The sequence below is a fragment of the Bufo bufo genome, chromosome 7 (genome assembly GCF_905171765.1).
Source record: "Bufo bufo chromosome 7, aBufBuf1.1, whole genome shotgun sequence".
Lineage (NCBI taxonomy): Eukaryota > Metazoa > Chordata > Amphibia > Anura > Bufonidae > Bufo > Bufo bufo.
The window spans coordinates 187,985,661-187,998,015 of NC_053395.1; the positions used below are offsets into that span (position 1 = coordinate 187,985,661).

Here is a 12,355-nt window from a genome sequence, read left to right on the forward strand (position 1 = left end):
CGGCAAATCATAATGAGGTGCTTATTATGGGGGACTTCAACTACCCAGATATAGACTGGGAAACTGAATCTTGTATATCTCATAAGGAAAACAGGTTCTTGGCAATAACCAAAGACAATTACCTCTCCTAACTGGTTCAGGACCCGACTAGAGGGACGGCCATACTGGACTTAGTATTAACCAACAGAACAACAGACGTGCAGGTTGGGGGACACCTGGGAAATAGTGACCATAAAGTAATAACCTTCCAATTATCATTCAAAAGAGCGTTTCTACAGGGAGGAACAAAAATACCAAACTTCAAAAAAGCTAAATTTAGCCAACTAAGAGAGGCCATAGGCCTAACTAACTGGGACAAAGTCCTCAAAAATAAAAATACAGCCACAAAATGGGATATCTTTAAAAACATCCTAAAATCTCATTGTGAGAGGTACATACCGTATGGGAATAAAAGGTTAAAGAACAAAAAGAAACCAATGTGGATAAACAGAACTGTAAAGAAAGCAATAAATGACAAAAAGAAAGCATATAAAACACTAAAACAGGAGGGTAGCACGGAAGCACTGAAAAACTATAAGGAAAAAAACAGAACATGTAAAAAACAAATAAAAGCGGCCAAACTAGAGACCAAGAGATTAATTGCCAGAGAGAGTAAAACTAACCCTAAAATGTTCTTCAATTATATAAATGTTAAAAAGTATAAATCTGAAGGTGTCGGCCTTTTAAAGAGTAATGAGGGGGGATTCGCAGAGAGCGACGAGGAGAAAGCAAAGCTGTTAACTATTTTTTTCTCCAATGTATTCACTGAGGAATGTAAACTGTCAGATGAAATGCTGAATGTTGAAATAAATTCCCCATTAAAAGTGTCCTGTCTGACCCAGGAAGAAGTACAACAGCGACTTAAAAAGATCAAAATAGACAAATCGCCAGGACCGGATGGCATACACCCCCGTATCCTAAGGGAATTAAGTAATGTCATAGCCAGACCCTTATTTCTGATATTTGCGGACTCTATACTGACAGGGAATGTCACACAGGATTGGCGCATGGCAAATGTGGTGCCAATATTCAAAAAGGGTCCAAAAACAGAGCCCAGAAACTATAGGCCGGTAAGTTTAACATCTGTTGTGGGTAAACTGTTTGAAGGTTTTCTGAGAGATGCTATCTTAGAGCATCTTAACGGAAATAAGCAAATAACGCCATATCAGCATGGCTTTGTGAGGGATCGGTCATGTCAAACTAATTTAATCAGTTTCTATGAGGAGGTAAGTTCTAGACTTGACAGCGGCAATTCAATTGATGTTGTATACCTGGACTTCTCCAAAGCATTTCACACTGTACAGCATAAAAGGTTAGTATATAAAATGAGAATGCTCGGACTGGGAGAAAACGTCTGTATGTGGGTAAGTAACTGGCTCAGTAATAGAAAACAGAGGGTGGTTATTAACGGTACATACTCAGATTGGGTCACTATCACTCGTGGAGTACCTCAGGGGTCAGTATTGGGCCCTATTCTCTTCAATATATTTATTAATGATCTTGTAGAAGGCTTGCATAGTAAAGTATCAATTTTCGCAGATGACACTAAACTGTGTAAAGTAATTAACACTGAAGAGGACAGGATACTGCTACAGAGGGATCTGGATAGATTGGAGGCTTGGGCAGAGAAGTGGCAGATGAGGTTTAACACTGATAAATGTAAGGTTATGCACATGGGAAGAAATAATGCAAGTCACCCGTACATACTAAATGGTAAAACACTCGGTAACACTGACATGGAAAAGGATCTAGGAATTTTAATAAACAGCAAACTAAGCTGCAAAAAACAGTGTCAGGCAGCTGCTGCCAAGGCCAATAAGATAATGGGTTGCATCAAAAGGGGCATAGATGCCCGTGATGAGAACATAGTCCTACTACTTTACAAATCACTAGTCAGACCACACATGGAGTACTGTGTACAGTTCTGGGCTCCAGTGAACAAGGCAGACATAGCAGAGCTGGAGAGGGTCCAGAGGAGGGCAACTAAAGTAATAACTGGAATGGGGCAACTACAGTACCCTGAAAGATTATCAAAATTAGGGTTATTCACTTTAGAAAAAAGACGACTGAGGGGAGATCTAATTAATATGTATAAATATATCAGGGTTCAGTACAGAGATCTATCCCATCAGCTATTTATCCCCAGGACTGTGACTGTGACGAGGGGACATCCTCTGCGTCTGGAGGAAAGAAGGTTTGTACACAAACATAGAAGAGGATTCTTTATGGTAAGAGCAGTGAGACTATGGAACTCTCTGCCTGAGGAGGTGGTGATGGTGAGTACAATAAAGGAATTCAAGAGGGGCCTGGACGTATTTCTGGAGTGTAATAATATTACAGGCTATAGCTACTAGAGAGGGGTCGTTGATCCAGGGAGTTATTCTTCTGATTGCCTGATTGGAGATGGGAAGGAATTTTTTATTCCCCTAAAGTGAGGAAAATTGGCTTCTACCTCACAGGGTTTTTTTGCCTTCCTCTGGATCAACTTGCAGGATAACAGGCCCGAACTGGATGGACAAATGTCTTTTTTCGGCTTTATGTACTATGTTACTATGTTACTATGTTACTATGTTACCCAGTTTTTCCTTTATTCATAAACATCTAGCAGGAATAATAGAGGAATGGCACAACATAGGGTCTTAAGAATAGATGCTCCAGAAGGGTTCTACATGGGGAATTCAAATAATTACTAAAACAGACATATCAGGAGAAGTGACAGGTCTTCTTTCAAAAAAAATAAATAAATAGTTAAGCAGATCAATTAAAAACGGAGCACCCCTCTACATACCCAGCCTACGTGTGATGCAGCAATATTACCTTAAAGAGAACCTGTCACCTGGGAAATGCAGTGCAGTCTGCGGGCAGCAGGTTATAGAGCAGGAGGAGGTTCTCTTTAGGGCTCATGCACTCAAACTTATTTTCTTTCCGCGTCCGTTCCGTTTTTTTGTGGTCCGTATGCGGAACCATTCATTTCAATGGGTCCGCAAAAAAAACAGAAGTTACTCCGTGCGCATTCAGTTTCTGTATGGGCTCATGCACACGACCGTATGTATTTTGCGGTCCGCAAAAAACGAATCCGCAAAAAATACGGATGACGTCCGTGTGCAATCCTTATTTCGTGTAACGGAACAGCTGGCCCCTAATAGAACTGTACTATCCTTGTCCGTAATGCGGACAATAATAGGACATGTTCTATTTTTTTGTGGAACGGAAATGCGGACATACGGAAATGGAACGCACACGGAGTAACTTCAATTTTTTTTGCCTATTGAAATGAATGGTTCTGCATACAGTCCGCAAAAAAAAAAAGGGAACGGACACAGAAAGAAAATAAGTTTGTGTGCATGAGCCCTATGTCCGTATTTCCATTCCGCAAAAAAATAGAACATGTCCTATTATTGTCCGCATTAAGACAAGGATAGTGCTGTTCTATTAGGGACCAGCTGTTCCATTCCGCAAAATACGGAATCCACACGGACGTCATCCGTATCCATACGGTCGTGTGCTTGAGCCCTTAAACAGGTAAAATTACCTATGGGTTTAGTGCATACAGCTCAGGATTTAATTCAATTAAGAGATCAATGTTCTTTTGCACTTTTGCTCCCCAGTAGATCACCATCCCAGGCTGCCGCTGTCCAGGGGGGCAACAATTGCTGTATGGTATTCCTGCACTGCCTTCATTTATGACTATCTATTATAGAAAGGATTAATATCTATATCCATATGAGATAAAATATCATCAGAGCTGATTTTAAAGCATTCTTTTGCCTAACATTTAAGCTTATCAGCATTAAATAAGCCATAGAGAAAGTAATTATATTGTGAAGAACCCAGAGTGAAAAAATAATGACTTTTAATGTATTACCATGTATAGGTAGGTCTGCTAATTTCTGCAATTTCATGGATGGAAAGCAATGGAAGTGATTATATTAAAAGATAACTATCTAAATTGAGTTACCAATCAGGGGAGCACCCAGGAATTTTGTCTGGGGAAGGGGGGTGTCTGAGGAGAACAAAAAGGTGGCGCATATAGCGCGCTAATTGAACCAAAAAAAGACCCTATGCGGACCCAGGTTTAATCAATGCTACCTGGTTCAATAGCCTTAGGCTATCTGATACCTTTTTTGGCCAACATTTATTACTTTCTTTAAGAACATTAAACGGCTCAACAAAAAATGCAACTTTTTAAAAGAATGAAATTGGCCCTATGATGTTATAAAGATTGATATTTTATCTCAGTGTATTTCCTTTCATTTATTAAACTAGAGATTATTTATTCTGGGAAAGAACATTGGGATATTACTGTCATATCCCCTTGGTTTTCTATCCTACATCAATATTAGTACATATTGTATCCACTTGTATTGGAGCGATCGATTGAAATGAATGGGACGGCTTAGGTGTAATTACACCTGCTCACTGCTGCAGATGCAACGGCGAGCAGGGAAACAATGAAGAGGAGGCAGCACGGCGCGCACCTTCTTTTCAAACAGCTGATCGGTGGGGGTGCCGATCTGATATTGATGACCTCTCCTGAGGATATGTCATCAATAAATATAACTTATTCTAAGCCTCGCCCATATATATAAATGTGGCGCGTAGAGAGCGCTGCACAAAAGTTTTGGCCCCGCCCATTGTTATAAGCCCCTCCTGCTTATAGTAGGCCGCTCCCAACAAACACAAGTTCAGCTTAAATTATATTGTTGAGGATGAAGATAAGAGTCTCACCCTCATCCTACATAGATACATTGAATACTCAGGGCCCCGACATAAAGCTCCTGTACTCAAACTCTTCTTTGTCCCTCCCTGTGACTGGAATCACCACCAAGTTCTCTTTCACACACTGCCCACCACGCAACTCCGTGGCAGGAGCTATTGCAGTTTCACTTCCTCCCTCTCTTCTAGTCCTGAAGGCGCCAAAAGAGGAGTGGAGGAGGAGCTGCGCGATATTTAGGTGTGTAGGTCCGGGTGAAGGAGCCCGGCTCTACACATCATAAAGAGAGAGGGGAGGGCCTGTCCTGGCTGCACTGCCTGCCTCACATTATACAATAGACAACAGCAGGCTACAGCCAAGAATCTCCTCCCCTCTCCTCCCTCCCCGGATCCTGCTCGAGGCCTGTGGTTCCCCCCACCATCCGCCATCTGCCAGTGGCCTGCTGCCCTCCTCGGCCATCCTCACCAGGCTGAAGCACCCTGCCCCATTTGCAGCCGCCACCATGCTTATAGCTGCCCAGCTCTGAATCCTCCTTCTGCAAGTGGCAGGGGGAGGAGCCAGAGCATTTCCTCTCCTACATAGCGCCCCATACCTCTTACATACAGTGATGTCCCCTTTCATGTAGACATTCTCTTTCCTCATCTTCTCCATTCAGACCAGACCGCCATGATGATTTTTCAGCCATCTCTCATCTCTGCAGAGATTGACAAACAGACATTAGTTTTCCACTTTTTCATCATCTTCACATCTTCTGAACACCCTTTCCTGCCACCCCTAATACTGTGCTCCCCAATACTATACTGCAGAAATTATCCCCCTGAAAATACTAGCACCAGACAGATAGTGCCCCCTTCAACAGTTATTGGCACACAGTGCTTTAAATAAAATAACTGCGCCCAGTAGATAGTGTCCCGGACACTAATAGTATAAACATAATGTCCCCCAAAAATAATTGTGCTAAGCTAATACTGTGCCAGGATGCCCACCAAAGTAACACTGCTCCCTAAAATGCCACCAATAGAAATAATTCTCTGCCAGAGCACACTTAGTAGTAATAATGCCCCCATAGTGCTCATACTAGTAATCATGTTCTCCATAGCCCCCAGTAGTAGTAAAGCTCACCATAATGCCCCCTAGTAGTAATAATTATCCTTATAATATGACAGTACAAGAAATCCCCATAATGTGCCAGTATAAAATACCCCATCTTAGTGCCCCAATCAGATGACCCTATAGTGCTCCTCTCCCCCATAATGTGACAGTAAAAAGTCCCTCTTCTTAGTGCCCCTCGATGCCCCCATGATGTGCCAGTAAAAATGCCCATTATTAGTGCCACCAGATGCCCCCATAGTTCTCGTCTCCCCCATAGTGCCCCCATAATGTGCCAGTAAAAAATGCCCCTTCTTAGTGCCACCAGATGCCCCCATAGTGCTTCTCTCCCCCATAGTGCCCACTAATAATGCCCCTATAGGGACACCAGATGCCCCATAGTCCTGCTCTCCCCTATAATGCCTCCAATAATGTGCCAGTAAAAAATGCCCCCTTAGTGCCACCAGATGTCATAGTGCCCCCCATAATGTGCCAGTAAAAAAAATGCCCCTTTAGAGACCCCAGATGCCCCCATAGTGCTCCTCTCCCCCATAGTGCCCCCGTAATGTGCCAGTAAGAAATGCCCCCAGAGTGCCCCCCAAAAATGGGCCAGTAAAAAATGCCCCCATAGTGTCCCCCCAAAATGGGCAAGTAAGAAATGCCCCCAGATGCCCTAATAGTGCCCCCCATAATGTGCCAGTAAGAAATGCCCCCAGATGCCCCCATAGTGCCCCCCCAAAGTGGGCCAGTAAGAAATGCCCCCAGATCCACCCCCCACAAATGAGCCAGTAAGAAATGCCGCCTTAGGGCCACCAGGTGCTCCTTATAATGTGCCAGTCAAAAAAATGCCCCTAGATGCCCCCATGGTTCTTACTACATTGTGCCAACTGCCATGTATTTTAAAAAAAAAACACTAATACTTACCTCTATGCGGCTGTCAGCAATGCGATGCAGGCCTCTTCTGGCCTGTGTCCCGCGCTGTATGCTGTCTGGTGGCGTGATGATAATGACGTCATCGCATCGCCAAAGTCGGCCTCCGATCGGCTGCAGGCACCAGTGCCTGCAGCCTATCAGAAGAACAGGGAAGGGAGACGCCTCTCCCTCCCCAGCCCCGCCGCAGCACAGCCATCTGTATCGCAGTCCTGAGGACGGTGATACAGATGAATATGGAGATGATCGCTTCCACAATGGAAGCGCTCATCTCCTACTGCCACCGTCACCCCCACTTAGATTCAGGGCCGTGCAGCCTGTGGTGATCGACGGTGCAGCCCTAAACTCCACCCCACCTCGGTCCCTGCCTACTTGCACGGACCGTCCTAACCGACGGCGTACAACTTGGCGGCAGTCCCTCTCCTAGACACGTGCAGGGGCCTAAGAAGATAAAGAAGTACCGCAACAGAGTCAGGAAAGTCAAGGTCACGCAGGTACACAGGGAGCAATACAATAACGAGGTCAAAACACAATCCAGAGTCATAAGCCAAGAGGTCACGTCAATTCCAGAGAGGTCACAAGGTCGAGGTCAAAAACAGAGCTGAGGTCCAAATACACACAGAAAGGCGCAATACAAAATGCTGGTGAGCAATGATGGTCAGTTCGCAATGTTCGCCAGCGAACACATGCAGGCTGCCATCTTGACTCACCTGTCCGGTGATGCACAGGTAAGCCCTTACCTGTGCATGTGTCGGGAGCCGGTATAAAATCAAATGCAGTCACCGGGAGCAGGCAGTTCAGAGAACAGCCCGATGAAGGCCCCCGGCGGCTGTTCTTGGAACTGCCTGCTCCCGGTGACCGCATTTGATTTCAGACCGGCTCCCGGCACAGGTAAAGGCTTACTGAGTCAAGATGGCAGCCCGCATGTGTTCGCTGGCGAACACTGCGAACTGACCATCACTGCTGGTGAGGGTAGCAAGATCAATCACAGGCAACCTGTGGCCAGCAGGTTACCTGTTTAAATAGGTCCTCCTGATGGGTCATGTGACATGGCCAGCGTCACATGACCCATCCCCCGCAACTCAGAACAGCTGAGCGCCGACTCATCAATATCGGCGCCCAGTTCCCCATCTGTTCGTTGCCTAGGGGATGGAGGACGCCGGCCACGCAGAGGAGGCGTGTGCGGCCGGGTCCTCGCCGCCCTCTGGTTGCTATGGAGATGAGGACGCCGGCCGCGTTCTTGCTTCTCTTCACTAGCGGGATGCCGGCGGCGCTGCAGAGGGGAAGCGCGTCGCCAGCTCCCTGTTACAGCTGCTCCATCTTTTGTGTTTGTGAGCTAAAACATGGATTATCAGATAGAGAGCTACACTGGAGCATTCAAAGGAGAGTCAATAAAAAGTAGTGGCCAGTTCAGGCCAAGTGAAAAATTGAGAGCTGGCACAAGGCATAATGACTGTTATACTTGGTTAATGACATTACTATTTAGAAATATTAAAGCCCAGTTTTCAAAACTGGAGTGAGTGGTGTAAAAATTAGCAACATTTTTGTTCAAGTAAGCTCCAAAAAGTCAACTTTTTGAAGCTAGAATTTTGGAGTGCATGGCATGATAAATTCGGAATTTGCCAGCATTGAGGGAACATAAGGAGGGAATTTACTACAATTAAAGCCAAAACTCTCACTTTTCAGAATATTTCATTGTCAATAAAGTACTCAAACAGCTCAGAGACCATGGGGGTGGCGGATTTATCCTACCCTACACTCCAGAATTCTGTCTCCAACTGCAAAACTATTTTGTGACTTTTTGTATTTTAACAACACTCCAGTTTTGAAATGTGGGTGGTAAAGTGAGCGTGGTTAGCTATGTTAATTAGTTTCACTCCAGATTTATCACTGAATTTTTTAAAAGTTAAAAAAAAGTCACAAACTTGCTCCCATAGGGAAGTGGGGTAAAAACAACAGGAGCAGCATTTCTAGACAAAAGTATCAGGTTTAAACATGTACCAAATTTAAGGAACAGCAGCGATATTTGACAAATTTGGTGCACACCAAAACTGACTTCAAATATTACCCTCATGATAAATTCCACCCTTAGTTTATAACGGGTGCTACACAACAAAATATAAGTATGCTATTACTATTATACAAGTATGGGATGGGCGAATCAATTCAAAAATTTGGAAATTCGAGCTGAATTTTTTAAAAAGTTCTGAGATTCTCTCAAACCTGAGTTTTGTGACATTTAATTCGGGATAAGCAAGACGAGAGAGGGAGAGAGAAAGGAAGAGAAAGACAGAGAAGTAGACATTTCCAGGCAATCAGAACACTTTCTGGATAAATTCGACCTGAATCGAATCGACCCCAAATCAAATTTCAAGAAATTCACTCATCTCTAGCACCCAGTGATCAAAAAAGCTGATATGACAGGGTATTTTTGAGAACTTGCTCCTTTAAAACCAGTACTTTATGCACTCCCTCTCCCTTCCCCCTCGTGTTTCATTTGTATCAGCAAAAAAGCTATAGGAAGGTATTAATCTGCTTAACATTTCTAAGTACATCATCCAACGGATTTTGATATTTTTTTTTATCTTACATATGCTCTACAGAGTTACTGGCAAAAAACTGTACATTTTCTTCATTTCATCCTTTCAACATCAAATGGTAAGCAGCAAAAATTGGATCAAACTTCAAAGCTTGTACTGTGCTCCAAGTCACAGAAAGACTCCTCCATTTCACATATTGAATTCAAGCAGGATATCAAAGTGCTACCAAAGAACCTGAGGTCTTTACTAAAATAGAGGCTGTAACATCTGTAGCTAAGCGGAGTGCACAGACACACCACCTCAGGGAGCAGCTCGCGTTTTATTCTCCGCGGCAAATTTTCAGCCTTTTGATACTCTCTTTTCACTGTACCTCCCTGTCTTTCCACAGAACTCAAGTTCTTAGCAAGCTAGGCTTTTGTCTCAGAGACTTCAAAACATAACTAACGGTTTCATGTTCACATGGTTCAGCCAAATAGCCGTGAACACAACTATGAACAGTAGACGGAGGAATGCAGAAACAATGCGGTGTTCAGAGCCTCCACGTAAGATTACCTTCTCCAACTGCTGGTCCAGGCTGTCTGGCTCTGTGAAATGAGTAGTGTCACAATTCTCTTGCCTGGGAAAACAGAAATAAAGTAATTTATTGACCAGGAAATACAATTACTCCATATATTCACTTTTCTTTTTTACCAAAGTACAGGAAATACATTTTATGGACTAAATCTGTGTGCCCTCATTCTTTACTAACCTGTACATATGTTTATATTTATGTATATAGTGTACATGCAGTTATGCATTAGACAGGTTAAGTTTGGCACACTATGCTTTACAATACTGAATGTACAAAAGTTATACAAAGTCTACTGCATTTTATATGGTTATTGTAATTTATCCTGTTCATTTGCAAGTTTATTGCACTACATCTGCACTGCACCGTGGAAAGGATTAATGCACGGCCAGCTAACACTGAGAGACTTTGGGACTGTCTATCTATGCACTGAGAAGTTAGAAATTTTCCACAACTACTATAAAGGACTATGCAAAGTTTTTGAGGGGAAAAAAAGACACTGACTGTTTGTTTGGTTTAGCTCTAGTTGTTTTCATCTGAAGACTTGTTTACATCTGGAAAAACTGCTTAGTCATTTCCATAAACTTGTATTGAAATGCTATACAAGCCTGTGACAGACTGAAATTGCAACATTGTTTCTGTTTAGGTTGTGCTTCTTCACTCCACTTCTTCCACTAGAAGGTTCTAGTTCAATTAGAAACTATACATAAGTAGAGAAGTCAGATCTCCTAGTTGTCTGCAGATAGTGACTAGTATTTAGTAGAAGAGACCCTGGCGGTCTGCAAATAGGGACTAGTGTTTAGCATAAGAGACTCTGCCAGACTGAACAAGTGACCAGAAGAAGACGCTGATATGCAGATACTCTGCCACTAACCCTGGGTCACCAGTCAGTTGAACAGAGGGCTAGCCGGATGACTTAACCCCAGACCCTGGACCACCAGCCCTTGGGCCAGTGTACCAGTCTTTTGAGATAGACAGAGAGATAGCTAGCTCAGGCCTTTTGTCAGCACAGAACCTTCTTCTGTTAGAGAGGAGAATGGAAAATCCACATGCCTCACCTTTATCATTTTGCACTTCAGTACCTCTAGTAAAGAAGCACACTGGTTTACTGCAAACTGTCTCTTTGGACTTATTTCGCATTGGGGTGCAGAACACATCCTCATCCCCCCAAAGAGCAGCGACATGTGGTGTCCAGGGGGCCCAGCGTAGAGTTGGGTCCACCCCAAGCCTGACCACTGCATATATAAGTAAGCTGAATATAACTTTTGGAAATAACAAAGATACCATATTGCAGCACAACAGAAATAATTGGTAATTATTCTAAGGATGACAGCTACTCCACACGAACCTGCCTTCCCCCAAAGTCTCAACTTCTCAACTTTAGGTGCAAGAAGCCATGCCTGGCCTTTGAATCACCAGTTGAGTATTACTACCATCATTTTAAACTGTCCATTGACATCAGATATTTGTGAGCAGTGCTGGGTGAGCACTCCATCATTTCTGTTTTAGACAAAGACAAACACCCAGTCATAGTCAGCAACTCCCAACTAATTAACATGTTTTGTAAAGGTGTTTATTCATACAAACAGCAATAAAATGTATGTAACAATCAAATTGTAAACTCAGCATCCATCGCCCCAACTCAGGTCTAGCCTTTAGTCTGGCTACTTTCAGGGTATTATCTCTGATGCAACTGGAGCCAAAATATAGAAGACACTTATCACAGTTTCAACAGTAATATTTCTAGGTTCTTGGTCCTCATCAATAGAGTAGTCTGTTCCCTCAGAGATTATGACCCAGAGGAAGCTGGGCTAAAGGCGAAACTCAAAGGCTGAGTTTAGAAAGGACTTCCTTTTATGAATTTTATTGCCATTTGTGAGTAATAATCACCTACACAAAGCCTTTTAACTAGTTAGGAGTTGATTGCACTATGTGCACTTGTCTTTCTCCTAAACATAAAAATATAGTTTTTTAAATTTAATATTTAGGTGGTGCTTGATTCTGGAATCTGCTGGATCAGGAGGAAGAGGCTGTTCCTGGATATTTGTTCCAGCTTAAGCTCTGTCCGAATTGACATTCCAACTGCAACGGGCGGCCTCCCCCCAGGGCCCTCTATATGGCGTCCCAGGTTTGGTAGGAAGGCCTAAATGTCTCTTTATGGGTGTCACAGTGCTCCTACCTGGATACGGCTGGACCCCAGGCTTTGGCTCGGAAGCAATAAATAGGTGGAATAATTGAGGGATTTGAAAAAATAACTTGAGTCCAGACCTTGAGATGAAGTTCAATGGCGGCTTTACTTGAATAAATGTTTCTCCAAACAGTTTCAGGCTTTGTCTTAGTTCCAGCAGACTTTAGCATTAAACTGGTAGGCAAACTCAACTGTGCTATATCTTTCTCTCACTCTGCTGTACTGACAAGCTAACTTGGTGTCTTTGTTTCCTCTTTATGCTGAACTTCACTCTTGTAGTCAGACTT

General features: G+C 43.4%; 1 protein-coding gene across 1 annotated transcript in view; it reads right to left on the reverse strand.

Annotated features, from left to right (window-relative positions):
• The window catches only part of MYO3B (myosin IIIB), a 386,918-nt gene that overhangs the window by 21,119 nt on the left and 353,444 nt on the right, over nucleotides 1-12,355 (reverse strand). The window contains exon 31 of the mRNA XM_040441512.1: nucleotides 9,865-9,928. Within this exon, the coding sequence (XP_040297446.1) occupies nucleotides 9,865-9,928 (64 nt within the window). The remainder of the gene's footprint in view (nucleotides 1-9,864; nucleotides 9,929-12,355) is intronic.